The 18,999-nt window shown below is 40.2% G+C and overlaps 1 protein-coding gene across 1 annotated transcript in view; it reads left to right on the top strand.

The window, feature by feature from the left end:
* Positions 1-12,466, top strand: part of SPAG17 (sperm associated antigen 17) — a 204,528-nt gene extending 192,062 nt beyond the window's left edge. Inside the window, exons 44-48 of the mRNA XM_058660118.1 lie at positions 1,672-1,808; positions 3,015-3,199; positions 7,247-7,307; positions 10,223-10,367; positions 12,327-12,466. Of these exons, the coding sequence (XP_058516101.1) occupies positions 1,672-1,808; positions 3,015-3,199; positions 7,247-7,307; positions 10,223-10,367; positions 12,327-12,466 (668 nt within the window). The remainder of the gene's footprint in view (positions 1-1,671; positions 1,809-3,014; positions 3,200-7,246; positions 7,308-10,222; positions 10,368-12,326) is intronic.
* Positions 12,467-18,999: the final 6,533 nt, after the last annotated feature.

Below are 18,999 nucleotides of genomic sequence, written 5' to 3'. Positions count from 1 at the left end.
CAGGGGTTAAGATACACAGATGGGTTCAGGGCACACTGGGCGAAAGAGAACTATTCCTGTAGAATCACTAACACTTAGGTTCACATGCCAACCCTACCTCTGAGCATCAGTTCTTCCTTGTATAAAGAGGAGACTCTGTGACACCGTTGATAAAGGCTTCTCAGTTTCTGAGAAAAACAAAAATCAAAGGTGAAGGGGGGTGGCAATTTATTGGTTCTCAAAAGCAAACCACAGAAGAGTGGCTTAATGGTCAGGCCAATCTCGGGAATGTTTGGATTCAGGAACTCTGGTTCTCCAAGAGTTTGTTTGCCTATGACTGCTTCTCTCCACATGCTCTTTCCCCCCATCTGTCTCACTCCATCCCTACTTGTTTCTATTTGGATTTATCCCTCCCTACAAAACACAGTCTAGGGCCCGGCGGCGTGGCGTAGCGGCTAAAGTCCTCACCTTGAACGCGCCAGGATCCCATATGGATGCCAGTTCTAATCCCGCAGCTCCACTTCCCATCCAGCTCCGTGCTTGTGGCCTGGGAAAGCAGTCAAGGATGGCCCAATGCTTTGGGACCCTGCACTCATGTGGGAGACCTGGAAGAGGTTCCAGGTTCCCGGCTTTGAATCGGCGCAGCACCGGCCGTTGCGGCTCACTTGGGGAGTGAATCATCGGACGGATGATTCTGTCTCTCCTCTCTGTGTATCTGACTTTGTAATAAAAATAAATAAATCTTTAAAAAAAAAAAAACCACAGTCTATCTCCACATTGCAGCGATCATGACCATAAAAGTCAATGATGCTGATTTTTCCAGATGCACAACCTCACAGGCAAGATGAGAGGTCCACCCCTGTGACCTCCTGCAGAACAGAGGAAGACCCTCGTCAGCTGTGCATGGGTCATCAACTATCTTGAGGGTTGGAACAGGGCTGTACCAACGTGCAGACAGCAGCAGCTGTGTTTGAGGAGTGTGTGAAAGTGAAGATGGGCAAGGGCTGAGCATGCCGCTTAGGGTCAGCCTTGTCCTCTCACCCCACATTTTATGAGAGCTGAGTTAGACACTTGGTAGTGGAACACTCGGATGTTGGTTCCTTTCCCTCTCTGTGTGATTGGAATGCAGGATTTCTAAGGCACCATAATGTTTAGAGATACGGGGATTTAGTTCTTTGGCTTAATGTATTTGTGAATCTTGCAGCACTTTTTAGAACCACATTTGACAGACATCGGTAGAATCAGAAAAATCCTTAAGATCTGGCACCCAATAATGTTAAGGATTCTTTCAGTGGTTTTTTGGGGGTGTTTGTGGGTTTTTTATTGTTTGTTTGCTTACTTGTTTTTGGTACTGCACCTTACTGATTTCATGCAGAACCAGATATCAGTTCACCATAGGCAAGTCACCTGACTTCTTAGACACTTGTTTTTTTTTTTATTCCATTTAGTTTCTAACAGTACCTGCCCTGCCCATCTCACAGGGTGTAGGGAGAACCAGGATTAAGTTTTATATATGTATATATATGATCATTTTGTGAAATGTACAAATATAAAGTGATAAATTTATTCTTTTAAAGAAACTTCAGAAATTGAAGAGGACAAGTTGCAAGTTGATTGTCTTAGATACTTTGGTAGTACCACAAGTAGTTTTGAATGGAATATCCATGTAGAATACTTTAAACTCTTTGATAGAACAAGAACTGTATGCGCCTGTGAAGGTCCCGATCCAGTCGTTGCTGCAGGATGTGGCGGGAAGAGCCAGGAAAGAAAAAGTGAGGTTACCTCATTACTTGCAGAGTTCCAAGCCCAAGTCTCAGCCTCTGGAAAAGGTAAGGCAGATGTCAGGGCAAATTCCCCAGAGCCCAGCAAAATTCTATCAAGTTCTGACTCATCAAAGTGACTTCTTTCCAGCCACTGTGCACTGACGTCCATTCTGTCTGCCACCTCACACACAAACACACTTCACTGGGGCTGCTCCCGCAGGCTAGTGAGATGAATTGGATGACCCAGTTTTAAATTATTGTTAGTTCAAAGTCAGCCATGGTGGGAATACTAAAGCACCAACTTGGTAAACACTGTTAATAGTTTTCGGAGAGCCAGTTAACCAGCTTACTCTCTTGCCGAAGGGATCTCTGTCGCCCTTCTCATGACTCTTGGATATAATCTGAACAGCATGAGCACGAGGCCTGCCCATACTTGTTTCTTCAGCCTCACTGCCTGAGACTCACTACGCTTGAGCCGTTGCAGGTTTTCCTTAATTGTTTAAAAGCACTGAGATCCTTCCCATCCTCAGACCTGTAAAGATTAAAAATCCATTGAATTCTTATTGAAAGGCTTCCTTAAACCCATCAGGCAAATTTATAATTCTCCCCCCACCTCCATTTTTTTAACTTGCGTGGCACACTGCGTTCTTCACCAGAGTAGTGCAACATATTTAGCTAGACAAGTGATGGACATGTTTCTTAAATTTTAAGATGCATATGACCGACCTAGGGCTCTTTTTTAAATATGTGCTCTGCTTCACTAGGTCTTGTGTGGGACCTAGGATTTAACCAGGTCTAACAAGTTCACAGGTGAGTCAGTACTGAGTGTCAATGTTGCTGATGTAGGGAACAGTAAGGGCACACAACTGTGGGTTCTGTGCTATTACTAACAAGCAGCATAAGCAACACCCGAAGACTAGTAATGAATGGAAAATCCTGGGCTCCACCTCAGACTTCAAGGAGCAGAGAATTGGACCCTAATGAATCTTCCAGGAAATTCTGATGGGCACTAATGTTTGATAATGACTGGCACAAAGGAAACAGCATAGATTTTGTAGTCAGCCAAAAAGTTCGGTTGTCTGAACTTGAGTGCCCTTACTTTTGAAACAATACCTAATATCTTTCCTTATACTGTTTTTATCAGAATTGCAGGAGACTATAAATCTTTATTTCCTCCCTGAGCTAATCAGTTATTTTCCTCTGGTGACAGGATTCTTCTTGAGAACCCCAAAGAGAATCTTTTTAGTTGATCACGTATTGCTTACCGCACAGGTGCAACATTCTGTTGGAGGAAAAGTGAATACGTCCTCTGTGGCGGCAGCTGCTATAAATAACACAAAGTCGTCCCCTTTTGGATTCCATCTTCTCCCACCATCCGTGAAGTTCGGAGTGCTAAGAGAAGGAGACACCTATGCAACCATTGTTAAGCTCAAGAACATTGGCATAGACTTCTGCAGGTGAGGCTAAGGTACCAGATGTCCCCACAGGTCCCCTTGCCCTACTCCCTGGTTTGTCTGTGTCAGCTGACGTCAGTGAATATTTCATGGCATCTTGAATTTTCACACCATTCACTTACACACTACTATATTCATCTGCTAACTAACTCCTTTACTCTTCAATGAATCAATAAATATGGAGCACTATTTGATAGGCAGTTCTTTAGTGTTAATTATCACTTACACTTTGATGGAAGCAATTCAAGCCCCAATTTACAAGGGCGAAAGACAAAGGAGGCAGGCAGGCAGAAGAGTTGTCAGAACCAATGTAAAATCCTCAAAGTCTATTTCTCAAATCCATCACCAGTTGCAGTGATAGAGGCTAGCATGTATTTGCACTTAATGATCCAAAAACTGGGTGTTTTAAAATTATTTTATCATGAATATTTAGTATACGATGTTCAACATGTATATACAGTTTTCTAGGATATATATATACATGTTGAAAAGGGTGCTGTGTTGAAGCAAATGGACATACCCATTATCTCATGTTTGTTACCTATTTTCTTATGTTTGTGGCAAGAGCAGGTAAAAGCTACACATTTAGCCTGACTCTTAAATACCATTGCTTTGCCTGTTGTTCTTCGTCATATGTTAGATCTCTAGATTTGATCATTCTACATATCAGTTACTTTTTGCCCTCTGAGCTACAGCTCTGTGTTCTCCCTACCCAGCACACCATCACTGCCTTTTTCATGTGTTCAACAGTCCACACTGAAGTGAGATCACAGACTACTTTGATATCTGTGCTTGGTTTATTTTACTGAATTTAATGTTCTCCAGGCTCATCTCTTGTGACAAATCAGCAAGATCTGGGTTTCAGGGCTAAATAGTATTCCGTTGTAAATATGTACAGCAGTCCATGGACCCGTAGGCTATCTGTATGTCTGAAGTATCATGTATATTGTTGTTATGATCCAGAATGCAGATCTGTCTTCTAAAAATTCATTTCCTTTGCATGTATATCTGGAAATAAGATTGCTGCTTAATAGGATAAGTTATATTTTCACTTGCTTGAATAAAATCAAATGGTCTGTTCCACACGATTATCACCACAGCTGCTCTCTTTCAGTTATCATTGGTGTGGAATATCTTCTGTCCTTTCACTTTCAATTCATTTGTCCTTAAAGTTTAAGTGGGTCTCTTATCAGCAACATACAGTTGGATCTCCCTCCCCTTTTTAAAATCCATTTAGGTCTGTCTTTTGACAGGACAATGTGATCCATTTAAAATCAATTATTATCGACAGCCACGGACTTCCTTTGCCATTTGTTTTCTGGTTATTTTGTAATTCTTCTGTTCCTTCCTTCCCCTCTCCCCTCTACCTCTGTGATTTGATAATTTCCTATCATTTGTATACTTGCTATAGCTTTTTTTTTTTTGCTTTAGTTACCATGTGGTTTGTATATATATTGTATATGATATATAAAAATATATATGTAATACATATATAGTACTTTTTGAGATACTAACAATCTAATTTTTACCTCATATAAAAACACCAGAGTTTTACCCATTCCCTTCAGTTTATGGTATCACAGCTTACATCCTTTTATTCTGTATATTTAACAAGGTGTAGCCTTAATTAATTTTGAGCATTTGACTTTGACCTTAACACTAGATACGTGTTTGACTTACACATCATCTTTATAGTATTAGTGCATGCTGGATTTGATCATCTATTTTTATCAATAAGTTTTATGCTTTCATATGTTTTCCTAATAAGTAATTATAATTTTTGTTGTGCACAAATACTCCTTTATGCAGGTCTAGTAGTATTGAATAGCTATAGCTTTTGTTGTCTGTGAAGGACTTTATTTTTTTAAAGAAAATTATTTTTATTTTTGATGATTTTTACATAGCTGATTAGGGTGCAAAGGGTCAAGGGCTACAGCAAGGTGGGTGAGACCATTATTTCCAGATCCTTTTGTTTTCCTTCCTGTATCTGGGGGAAGAGTTAAGATAAGGGAATAAGTCACACCCAGCCTCCCAGTGGGCCTCCATATTCTGGGATGGAGAACAGCCACCTAATGCCATCCCAGAGTCCCCATTGTGGGATATGCTCCAAGGGTCCTGCTTATGAGGTTTTGATGGTTCATCAGTTCTGAATTACTGCTGATCTCGCCACTCCAAGCACAATGAAATCTCTCCAGAATCCATTGATTGCCAGTCTACCTAAGAGTCTCTGCCCAGATATTCGCTGTCAACACTTGGCTGGAGTAGTTGATCTATTTGTTCTGTCTTTTGTTCTGATACCAGGTGAGGACTTTTCTGATGGACAGCTGTTGGGTATAATGTTCTTGGATGTTAGTCCTATTTCAGTATGTTAGGTGTATCACACCATTCTTTCCTTGTCTGCAAACTACTGTTTAGAAATATGCTGATTGTCTATTGGAGATCTCCTTCTATATAACTTCACATTTTTTTGCATTTAAATTTTTTATTATGAAAAGTGTTTTTTTTTATTATGAAAGGTGTTTTAAACTGCATTTCTACCAAATTGAGACAAAAAGGATTTAAAAAAAACCCAACCCTGAAACATTATTAAGGTCATTTTAGGTGTGAGGAAGAAATTTAGAATTAACAACCAACACTTTAACTCACAGTCTGTAATATCCCAAATGAAAATAAAGTATTTCCGGCATTTGATGACAAAACAGTCCTTCCTTTCTAGATGAAGAATGATAAAATCTTAGCATTTGTGGAGACAATATAGACTCTCACGCAGGAACAAACTATAAATCACTTTAGTCTTGTAGGCAAGGTTGAGACCAGACCTGAGTTCTCGTGTCCCAGCTCATGGCTGACTTCACCAGATTAAGGTACTTGGCTTTATTAACACAGGCCTGGTCACTAGCTTCATGAAATGTGTCCTTTCCATTGGGCCCTATGTTATACATCCAGGCCAAGACCATTCCCACCTACAAAATGTCCAACATTCCAGTTTGAATTAAACTTACACATAATGTGGAAGGGAAGGTTGATAAAAATGAAACAAATATTGACTTCAGTTGTAGAAATATTCTCAGTACAAGTGGCAAGTCCTTCGAGAATGTTTTTAATTCTAAACTCAGGACTGGAAGCCAGACTGAGCAGAATGACAGCAGCATTCTGTTAAAAAAAAAAAAAATCACTGTCCCCCTTTGTGGGAGGCCAAACCCAACTTCATGAATAACAGCACAACCAAGAGGGGGACTTAGGCTACCAGATCAGACATCATTTTTCCAGGTTGTTGTCAACGATGTGGGGTGGTGGGTCGGGGAGGAGAAATGGTTCCACTCAAGCCGGTAAAATTCGTCCCAGCATATCGTGTTGTTCCAGGAAGCGTTGTTTATCATTTCTCTTCTAAGCTTGTTAAAATCAGACACAGGAAGGCCAGCAACAAAGCTGATGGTAGAAGGGGTAGGCTTGGGGTCAATGTGGAGTTAGGCCTTCCTTGGCATTTTAATTGACTCCAGGTCTTCAACCTTCAGGCAGAATCCACAAACTGCGTGCAAGGAAGATCAATAAGCACCATATGTGAGCAGAGAGCTTTTAAAGTTCTTCCGCGTTTTCTGAGCCCTTTGTTTCTCCTCTTTCCAAGCATGCAAACTCCATCCCAGTGTCAGAGCAAGACCAGCTCCCATGCTGCATTGCTCTCCAAAACAAGCCTTTGCTTCCTAAGCTGAAGGATCTGGCTGCCAGTGTTTGCATTCACTCTGGCGGCTCTGCTGAAATGCGCTCACCAGCCAAACAACACTGCTCAGGCCTGAGCTGTTCCATCAGCAATCAATAACAAAGGGTTGAAACTCAGGTTGGAATGTTTCATGCTGATGAAAACTGTTGGAAAGGCAGTTGTGAAATGGCCCCAGATTCTTCACCCAATTGAATATTGAAGTAGTTTTTCTAATGGTATGGATCCCTGGTATGCTGAATTTTAATGCTATACTGATTTTATCATCCTACTTTATTTCATTGTTTATGTTTCTCATTATGACATAAGTTTATTTCTATCTTTCTGCCTGATAGGTTTAGAGTGAAGCAGCCCCCACCCAGCACGGGCCTGAAAGTGACTTACAAACCTGGGCCTGTAAGTGCTATGTATGTCATCTGTTGGTGTATGTACATGTAGAATTATACATGGGTTTACAGTGAAGTGAGCTTTTAAATAATTCTGTCCAACTAGTTTAAACCATAGATAAGTCTTCATTTTTCTAATATAAGCAATTGATTTCTGGTTTTAGTACGAGATATAACTTGGTGTCATTCATTTCATGTGGGAATCAGAGAAAGATCCTTTGTGTAAATGAAATTGCTAGCTGTGGAAATATTTCTAAAACTCACTTTACTGGCTCAATAGTTTAATTATGTAGCATCCTTTTAAAGATAAACCTATCCTTTAAAAAACTGAATTCTATAATATTATATTCTTAGGATTGTATCTGTGAATTATACTGAATTTTAAAAGCTGAGCTTTTTTTAATTCTCCTGAGAAGTGAAAGATCCTTTGAAAAAAATAATTATCCCATTCCTTATATACAGCTGGTCTCTTCTCTTGGTGTTTGCCAGAAAGATGCTTCTTGCCATATTAGGAAATAACAGAGGAACCAGCATGGTGGCTCAACAGGCTCAGCCTCCACCTGCAAGTTCCAGCATCCCAGTTGGTGCCGGTTAGTGTCCTGGCTGGCTGCTCCACTTTCCAATGCTCTGCTTGTGGCCTGGGAAAGCAGTGGAGGGTAACCCAAGTTCTTGGGACTTTGCACTCACTTGGGAGACTCAGAAGCTCCTGGCTCTGGGCTTTGGATTAGCTCAGGTACAGCCATTGTCATTTGGAGAGTGATCCAGTAGATGGAGGATCTTTGTCTCCCCTTCTCTCTGTAAATCTGCCTCTCCAATATAAATTCATCAACTGCCTTATCTCTCCACAGATAGCTAAAAATCTAAACTTAAAAATGTCAACCTGTTCTGACTTCATTTGATGCATTCCCTAAAATGAGTGTTTTGTATATTCCTATAGTTTCACAAGTTCAGTGTGATATTAAAAAAAGTCTACCGTTATAAATCTTACTGCATCTTCTAGAATGCTTTAACGCCCATTTCATTTCACATAGAAAAAACTGTTGAGTCCTTCCCATATGCCACTCTTGCTGCCAAGGTACAGAGGTAGGAAAAAAAAAAGAGCTGACAAGCTTTCAGAGACAGACACAGGGCAAGTACTCAAAGAGATGTGACTGTGTAATAGAATGAAGTAACACTATGGTAGATACCTAAACTACTCATCAGGAACAAGAACACTTGTAGGCACATACGAGCAGTTGGCAGGGTATCGGGTCCAGGAGTCCAGAAGCAGCTTATCGTGCTCCTGGATCTGAACCTTTTAAGGCAACCTCAGTGGGTGAGAGGGTGAGTTTGACATAGTATTCCATAGGCTGCTTGTCATGATGGTACCAAGTAGCTCAGTGATAATGCTTTGAGCCTTGTTTTTTCCATCTAGAAAAGAGAGGTTAGAGCAGAACCCTTCCTTAGCATCTTTTTCCATATTTTTATGATCTACTTTTTAAAAAAGTAGCATGTATATTGCAACTCTATACAGGAGTGCATTTTGGGATTGAATCAACTAAGTCACGAGCACTTCTGAAACAATTCATCATTTATTGCTATCAAGATTTCAGAATATTCACAACATAAGGCCAAAATAAAACTCAAAGCAAGGCCTTCTTTCACTGTTCCTGGAAACAGTTCTGGGAAGTTAGTAAATCTCATTTCAATTTGAAGTAGATTATGTCAAAAGCCGAGACGATTGTTGGACGGATCCTTCTAAGCACTAACATTTCAGTGTGCACTTTGAAGTCCACTCTACGCTGCTATGTGTTTTTTCTTTTTTTAATTTGTTTTGTTTCTTAGGGTTTTTTTTTTTTTTTCCTCCTTTTTGACAGTAAGTTTTGGCTCTGGCAAAAAAAATATAATCTACAGACCTCTCCATATGTAAATCCAACCACTGTTCAGCTTGGTTACTTGCCAGCACTAAATGAATATACTCAAAGCCTGGGTAAAACTGTACCATGGCCACATTCCAGACCCCCTCATGCCGAATTTCGTCATTGCCCAACCCTGCTCTGATTGTTGGCCTTGGAGGACGAAGGGTCTTATTCTCAGAAACAGAGCTGTTGGATACGCTCCAGGAAGCATACGCTTGCACGCTGTTGAAAAACTAGAAACATTTTTCAACTCTATTATTTGTAAAAATATATCCTAGAAAAAAAAATCCATTTGTATCTAATTCCTTTCCATGTGGTAGTTTCTGGTTTATTTTTTTCCAGATAACTGTTCCCAAGTCTGTCTTTTAAGCCCACCTCCTGGAGAGGCAGCTTTAGAAATATAAACAGTTCTTTCTTTCCTGGGTAGTGTTCTTTCCAAGGAGTAAGGTAGGAATCCTATGCCTTGCCATGTAGATCAGGTTTCTTTTTTATTGGTGCCTCTTTTCCTAAGGCTTTCAGACCTAAGCAGTATGGCGTGTACACTAATGCCGTCTCCCTCTGCTGGCATTATCACTTTCCACAACCTGCAGTTGGAATACTATAGGGACAGGGCAAAGACCTGGAATCCACCAATCTCTCAGTTATTTGAGTTTAAACTTCTGTCTGTCTTACGTGGACTTATAATTGCACTTACTGATGCTCACAAGTCTAAATTCATCTGTCAACGAACAGCCCAGTTACAGGAACTGCAGCAATTTGCCTTCAACGCCATATGCAGCACCCTGGCATTTAGTTTCCTTATACTATTTCCCAAACAGCAGCCGGTTTACTCCTCCAACAATTCTTGGGTACCCTTTACTCAGTGACATTTTGTGTAACCTATGAAATAAGTTGTTAAATGCTTGTAACAACTACCACATAGAAGAAACCAAGGGTGATATAGCTGAAGTAGCTTGTGCAAATCAGTGTTAAAACTGAAATCTCAACTCCTATGTGGGTGATCCTAAAGCTACACTGTCTCTTACAGGTAGCAGCTGGTTTGCATGCAGAATTGAAGGTGGAGTTATTTGCCATGGTTGCTGGAGAGGACGGTGCCAAGGGATCAACACACATGTCTCACAATATTGAGATTATGACTGAGCATGATGTTCTGTTCTTACCTGTGGAGGCAAATATCCTTTAAAGTTCAATTAGAGTAATTACATAGAGTGCAGCAAGTACATCTAAGTAAGGAAAACTTGGAGGTCAAAATGCATCTCCATCCTTCATCAATTCCATCCTTAAAGTTCCAAAATTTAACTCTTCCATGGCATAGACTGTGTCTTCACTCCTGTTTGAACTCACCTGGCTGAATCTAAAACACACCTGATACATGTGCAATAACTGAAAATTAAATGTCAATGGTTACTCACTGGATAGCAAACAATCAGAATAATGTAAGTGCAAATTCTCTGTCATCAGAAAAATCTGTGAACTTGCTGGGGAAATAAGTGAAACCTTCTTATTTATGAAGTTGGATGTTATTGAATTATGCATGTAATACTTCACACTGGTACCTCTAGACACAATCATATCCTATAGTCTCTATTATATGGTAGGTACTGTATAAAATATATGTACAAATGGAAAGTTGGACTTTATCTTAGAATATTACATAATCTGGAAGCTATCACCACAATGATCTCTACAGTATTTTATACTTCTCCAATGGCATGGATTATATATTGTTTATCTGTAAGTAAAGGAACCACTGAAGTAAATTTTAGTAGACAGGAAAGAGACACGGATAAGACACGGTGTAGGGAGGAAACTGCAAAATCTAAAGTGAAAACCATTAATGGAAGGGAAAAAAAGGACATAAGGGTTCAATTCCAACATTTTAAGTCCAGGTAATGAATCATTAACATGCAGAGTTGATCTCAATCCTTTAGAGGGGTGATGCTTTAAAGCATGAGGAAGGAAAGGTAATTTGGATCTGCTTACAGAAGAACCAATGGGGACAAACTAAATAATCAGAAAATCAGATCTTACAGACCACATAAAGAATTTCAAGATAAAGATGGGCAGATGACAGAAGCTATACAAGATGTCAAAAACTAAACAGTTTTGTAGACTGAAGAGAAACATTACACAATGAATGGGCAGAAACAATAGAAACTGCCAACATCCAAGCAAGGGGAAGAGAATAATGTAGAGCACAAATAAAAGGGTCAGCCTTGGCAATGGATCAGATGAAGATGGCTTGAGGACTCTGAGGTGAACGAAGAAGCTAGTGGGAACTCGAGTCAGATGACCTCAATTTCAACTTAGTCTTTTTAAGTCTGGGAATATAGTAATAAACAAGACAGCAAAATGCCTGCTTTTACGTAGCTCACATTCAGGTTGGGGACATGCAGAGTAGATAAAAATAAATAAAATGTGAACTATGATGTGGTAAAGTACAACATGGAAGAATGCAAAGTAGGAGAGGGAAAATAGAACTAAGGAAATCACGGCATGAAATAGGTTGGAATTACGGCTGGGGTCTTTTTTTCCCCCTTGAGTAAAAGAAGCTTTTTATTGTCTAACTAACCAAGATGCCAGTTTGTTGTAATTTTTTTTCACCATCTAGGAATTAAGTCTTCTCACTCTTCACACAGGTTATTTTAGATATTAGTATAGGGCACTTCAAAACGTTTATGTAAAATGGAAATAAGACATAAATTTATTTTTGTATAAGAAAACTTTGAAATCCATGCATATGAATGGTCTTCAAAAAGTGAATGGGAAAACATGTCTAATGGTTAAAAGCCGCTGCACCTGGAATGCTAACATTCCACATCAGAGTAGCAGTTTGAGTGCCAGCTCCTCTGCTTCCAGGCCACCTTCCTGCAAATAATCCTGGGAAGCAGTGGATGAGGGCTGAAGTACTCGAGTCCTTGCAGCCCATGTGAGAGACCCAGGTAAAGTACCCTGCTCCTCGCTTTAACTTAAGGCTTTAGGATATCTTTAGATGTAGAATTTGTTTTAGACAAGTACCTTAAATTGAGCTAATTTTGATAGAGTTGCCATGATTCTAAAATGTTATTTGGGGTCTGTATATACAAAAAAATTTTGTCCTGAAAAATCATAGTCCTTAACAGATATTTTACCAGTATTAACAAGCAGCAATTACGATAAGCGACCAAAAGATTTTCCCCAGGGGAAAGAAAATCCCATGGTTCACAGGACGTCCACAGTTTCTTCCTCTACATTTGGAGTCTTAATATCTCGTAAAGCTTCTGCACATTAGTCCAGTAAGTATTAACCGGGAACTTGACTGGTGATCCTTCTGCCTCTTCATACACCAACAACCAATAAAACACGTAATTAGACGGAATAAACATACTTGCTTTTAGGAACTATAGCAACTATTACCATTTAATGTATTTATTCAAGTTTAATCTTCATACTGCCTATATATTTTTTAAGATTTATTTATTTATTTTTTTTGCAAAATCAAATATACAGAGAGGAGGAGAGACAGAGAGGAGAGACAAAGAGGAAGATCTTCCTTCCAATGGTTCACTCCCCAAGTGACCGCAACGGCCGGTGCTGTACCCATCCGAAACCAGGAGCCAGGAACTTCCTCCAGGTCTCCCACACGGGTGCAGGGTCCCAAGGCTTTGGGCTGTCCTCAACTGGTTTCCCAGGCCACAAGCAGGGAGCTGGATGGGAAATGGAGCTGCCGGGATTAGAACCAGTGCCCATATGGAATCCCGGGTGCGTTCAAAGTGAGGACTTTAGCCGCTAGGCTACTGCGTCTGGCCCTGACTATATTATTTTCTTACTTCCTAAGGAAAAATAAATTTAATTCTTAAGTGAAAGAGGTGAAAACCTAGCCTACTTCAATGTGAATCCAGTCCATTCTTTTAAGCACTGTCTGCTTTATGCAAATAAAAGTGGGTCTAAATGTCTATAAAGCAGTGGCACAAATAAAATACCAGGTATTATTTCAGAATTTATATTTATCCAGTGGTTTTCACATTTTCAGGGCTCAGGGGACTGATACTGCATTGCAGTAGGTTAAGTCACTATTTGGGAAGCCTATGTGTGTCCCATATTGACTTCCTTAAATTTACATTAAAAAACCTCAGATGGACCTAGCATAGTAGCTTAGTGGCTAAAGTCCTCACCTGTATGTGCCAGGATCCCATATGGGTGCTGGTTCATATCCTGGTGACCCCACTTCCCATCCAGCTCCCTGTTTGTGGCCTGGGAAAGCAGCTGAAGATGGCCCAAAGTCTTGGGACCCTACACCTGTGTAGGAGACCCGGAAGAAGCTCCTGGCTTTGGATTGGATGGATCAGCTCTGGCTATTGGGGAGTAAATCAGCAGACCGAAGATCTTCCTCTCTGTCTCTCCTCCTCTCCGTATATCTGACTTTCCAATAAAAATAAATAAATTATTTTTAAAAACTCAGATTAAAATACCACTTCTAATGAAAATAATTACCTTTCAAAAGAAAAACCTGTAATAGTAGCATTCTTACATTTTTGCAAATCACTAATTGTTGGCTTCCTTAGAACATGGCTGGCTTTTCACATCTACTCTGGATTCAGTCTCTTACTCCATCATAGTCCCTGAAAAACTCCATCCTATGTCCATGAAACAATGAAGTAAAAGGGCAAATAGTACCTTGTACTGGCTTCCTAATGCTGTTGTAACAAATCTGTACTTCCCTAGATTCATCATGACATAAACCAGCTGGCCTAAAACAAGATATTATGATCATTCCTTATTTTTTTAGTTTTATTCACAGCAACATCACTGTATTCTTGTCTCAGTCTTCATCTGGCATTCTTGTAGATTATTGTTCTGTCTCTTTCTCCTTTGACTCCCTCATAAGGATTTAATCATTGTATTAAGGGACCACCGCTAACGCTGAGTGACACTGCCTTAGCTGAATTACATCAGTAAAGGCTAGTTAGAAATGACTTCACCTTCAGAGGTTCCAGTGGACAATATTTTGAAGGGATAAATCCACTGTAAAATTCACCTTCATCACACATGCAAAATGCACTCCCTCATCCCAACCTTCCCCCAAATATTAACCCACTATAGCGTTAACCTGAAATACAAAATCTCATCCAAATACCATCAACTCAAAAAGTTTACAGCTCATAATGTAAACCATGCAGAAGTGGCTGGCTACCCCACCACTCACAATCTCTTCTCCTTGATGGCACTGTGAAGCAAGAAAACAAGTTGCCAGCCTCCAAAATACAGAGTTGGGACAAATATAAGCAGACATTCCCATTCCAGAGAGGGAATAGAGTAGGAGTAAGAGTCTCTGATCTAAAGCAAATGTGCAAAACCAGCAGTGCAAATGCCATGGGGCACTGAGGACCAAAAATAATCAGCTGTGGCTCCATCTGGCTCTGCGACACAGAGACGCCATTATGACACCACCTTCTGAACCTCTAGCCTCCGCCCTCTGTAGCAGTCCTACCCCTCCGGCTACCTGTTTCCTGCTTAAAGAATTCCTTTTGTCTGTTTTCTTCAGCCCAATCTGACCTAACAGTCCCACAAGCCTATCAGTTTTCTGTGGGTATGAGGGGAATCTGTAACACTGGACATGTGGTTCTTCACAGATCCCTCCTGGTCAACCTCATGTCCCTGTTCCTGGTTTCTGAGGGGTGGCTGATGGCTTCTGTGGTTTCTTGTTTAGTCTCTCCAGCAGTAGGATTTGCAGCCACCTGCTCAGGTGTTTCTCCAGAACACATCTTAGCATCTTTTACAATATGGGATTAGGTGGGATAGGCTGTGAACAATTTCAAATGATAATTCCAAATAATCACACTCTAGTTTTTTAATGAACAGTTTCTACCTGTTTCATTTTACTATAAACAAGTACTAGGCCAAATCTTCTGTATTTTGCTTAGCAATAAACTTAAATGCTCAATTTCATTTCCTTTTTTACTTTTCTACCCAATTAACAGAACAATGAACTCAACCAAGTTCTCTGCTTAACAAGGATCATTGTTCTTCTAGTGTCCAATAACATCTGAGACCTTAGCAGAAACACCTTTAATGTTCCTATTTCTTTCAGCATTCTCTTCTTGATGACATATAAATTCTAAAAAATGGCAACTTTCGCTACTGTCCTCACTGCCTTTCGCATCCGTATTTCCATAGTTTCTTCAAGATAACCTAGACTTTCTCAATCAGCCTAGACTTGTTTCCATTTCAAAATTCTAGCTTCTAGCCACTGTCAATTCTAAAAGACATTCCCACATCAGTAGGTCTATATCATAGTGATACGCTCCTTTCTTGGATCAAGATTTCTACCAGTTTATGAGGGCTGCCGTAACAAAAACTAGATGGTTTAAAACAACAGGTATTTATTCTCTCGCTGCTTGGGGGGCCAGAGGTCTGAAGTGCGACTCGCAAGGTTGCTTCCTTTTGTGTGCAGCCTCCGAAGGTGCACATTAGCCGGCAGCTGCAGCCAGAGCAAACCTGGGACAAGACCCCAGGCATTCTAACATGGGATGCAATCACTTCAGGTGTCTAGTCAAATCCCACCCCAAGACGCATCATTTCTGCTAGCACCACTCATATCAAATTAATTCCATGGATCTAGCTAAAAAATGCCTTAAGTGGCATAGTCTTTAGATCAAAAAAGATGTACTAACAAAAGTAACTTCTGTTTACTTCAAGTGCCTCATAGTAAACATGAAGGTAGCTATTATTATGCCATTTTATCAATGAGGAATCTGAATCAAACAAAATGAGGTGATTTGCTCTGCAAGGTCGCATCATTATCTGTTTTTATCTAACAAATTACTCCAAAGCCTAACAGTATAATAACAAATACTTGATGATCCCACGGGTGTTGCGGGTCAGGATGAATCTGTTCTCAGGCTTACTTGTTGAGGGTGGGATATTCCTCACAGGAGATCATGCGCAGTTCCCATGTGGACCTCTCTTTGGGGAGCCTCAGTTTATCAGAACATCAGAGCAATCACTTAAGCGAGAGACTTGAGAGAATGTGAGCACGGCAAAATTCAATTCACAGTGTTTTACACACCAGTCGTGGGAGAAGCATTACACACATCACTGGAAGCCAATCATGCCTGATGACATTTGAAGCAGAAGGGATGACAGACAGACAGATTACTGCCACATTCCATAGAAAGCTTAGGCCCAATGCTACATTCCACAAATGGCATCAGTGTCGCTGATCTTCACCCTCCACCCCGCAAAAATAAAGGATCTGAAAATGATGGTGATGTTACCACTAAAAACCTGACTCCCACCCCACATTTTCAGATCCTAAATGGAGGCAGGGTAGCTGAATGGCAAATGGCAGATGTAGCCTATGTGGTTTCTTCCTAAGTCCTGTCCACTATCTCTTCTTCCTCCTCAGAATCGAGTAGGCACATCAATTCCAAGTAATAGATGAGCAGAACCCCAGACACATCCTGTGTCCAGGCACAGACAACACTGCTTTCCAGGGAATTATCCTCGATTCCATGTAGACTTCTCTGGGATGAGAAATAATTTATAACACTTGCCATGGAAAAGCTTAATAACAAGTACACAAAGTACCTACCTTCCAGCCAGGCATTCTCAAAATTGTTAAGCATATCTTGTATACATGAATTTTAATACATACACACACATACATACTTTTTCAAATACACTGAAGTGTTCCTCCTCTTAATACACCATTCATGTGGCTTTTCTTTATGGCATTACTGGCCTTCTAAAGGTAACATACTGTATCATTTGCAAGAGATATTAAGTGTTTTTTTATATTGAGTATAACATAAATATAGTTAATGGCTGATTAAGCCAGGAAATGGGTCCTTGAGTAGAAATTTGCTTTGGCTAGGCCCAGCACAATAACGAAGTGGTTAAAGTCCTCACCTTGCATGCACCGGGATCCCATATGGTTGCCGGTTCTAATCCCGGCAGCCCTGCTTCCTATCCAGCTCCCTGCTTGTGGCCTGGGAAAGCAGTCAAGGATGGCCCAAAGCCTTGGGACCCTGCACCCGCGTGGGAGAACTGGAAGAGCTCCTGGCTCCTGGCTCTGGGCTTCGGATCAGCGCAGCACCAGCCGTTGAGGTCACTTGGGGAGTGAACCATTGGAAGGAAGATCATCCTCTCTGTCTCTCCTCTTCTCTGTATATCTGCCTTTCCAATAAAAATAAACAAATCTCTAATATACATATATATGCACCTGTGGAGCCAACCTTTAGTGTTAAGGAATGTCCTGTATTTCAAGTTTAATTCAGCTACCCACTGTACACATTATTTACCAAATTCCTCTTCTTTCCGATTAGTATAAAACTATCAGAATTAACATCTTAATACTGTTAGCCTGATCAACTGTAAGTAGTGGCAAAACTATAGAAAAACAGCATTTTTTTTAAAATAAACACAATTATTAATGGCATACAGTGTCCCTCCTGAAACTTGTTCTGGTTTGGAAACCATCAAAAGTATTAATTGAAAATGCTATAATTTCCTCAAGTTATAATGAAAAACTATAAGAAGCCCAGATAATATGGATTCAGCCACTATTCTCATTAAGAATTAAGATATTATTTTAAGAATTAAGTAACTCTGCTCCTTGGTATTAATGTCCGCTGCCTCAAAAGAAGACTTCTTGGGAAGCAAGTAGAGTGTTTCATACTGTATTCTCTTGGTTCTCCCCAGTTAGGCATTCAGGAATTCTTGCCAACATTCACTTTCTATTCCTACTTTGCTCAACAAGTAATATTACTACGTCTCTTACCATACACTTCAGAGATTTCATTAGTCATTAAGAACAAACTCATCATTTGGGATACAAATCGCCAAGTCACGAGAACTGTAGCTATGGCAGGACACAGTAACTTAAATGAAAAGTACAAATAAGTAGAAAAACACAAATCAAAACTACAAGTGAAGACAGAAAATGTGGAGACAGCTCTAGCAAGTTTGAATGGATAAGCTAAAGGCTGCACGCAGGCCATGGCAATGACGGCCCGAGTGTCAGATCCCTGTGCCCACTCGGGAGACCTGGACAGACCATGCTCCAGCTTCGCCCACCCCATCCCACTGCAACCATATGGGGAGTGAATCAGTAGAAAGAAATTAATCTTGCTGAAACTCTGCCCTTTACATAAAATAAATCTTAAAGGGAGAAAAAAATGACTGTAGAAAGACAAGACAAGGCTCAAAAGTATCAGTGTTAACCTGTTCCTAGAACTTTCTTTTATTCCCCCAAATCCCTATCCCTACCCAAAGTGTATTTCTTACTCAGAAGCACAGCGGAGCCTTTAGCATGAGTGCTCTTTAATCAGAAAGATCTATTTTACTCAGAAAAATATAAAGAGCAATTAATATCTTCATATATACAAATATATGCACCTGGAAGAGATTAAGTCCTTGCAAGCTCTGTAAGTCCATGACACTGCCATTTATGGGCAGAAGGCAATTAATTATGCACTTGATTGTTTCACCGGGAGGCAAAATGTAACAAGAAATCACAAATCATATGCCATAAAAAATACGGAAATCTTCTGAAATGTTAATTTGAATAAATTCTTAATGAAAATGATTCTTTGCTCCTGACATCAATAAAAAGGGAGCCACCACAAGAGGGCTCAACCTTTGAGAGCACAGAAAAATTTTCAAAGTAATCATGGTTTTACATCCAAGCATTGGAGGCAGATCACAGTCCCTTGTTGGAATTCCCTCAGGTGAAACTGGAAGCCACATCCTGAGAGCTTCTGCAACGTCATCTTCTGTTACTTGGGTACTTCTTCATATGACGCCAAGTCTACTACCTCTACT

This window comes from Ochotona princeps, chromosome 2 (assembly GCF_030435755.1).
Source record: "Ochotona princeps isolate mOchPri1 chromosome 2, mOchPri1.hap1, whole genome shotgun sequence".
Lineage (NCBI taxonomy): Eukaryota > Metazoa > Chordata > Mammalia > Lagomorpha > Ochotonidae > Ochotona > Ochotona princeps.
This window is presented reverse-complemented; position numbering and strand designations above follow the sequence as displayed.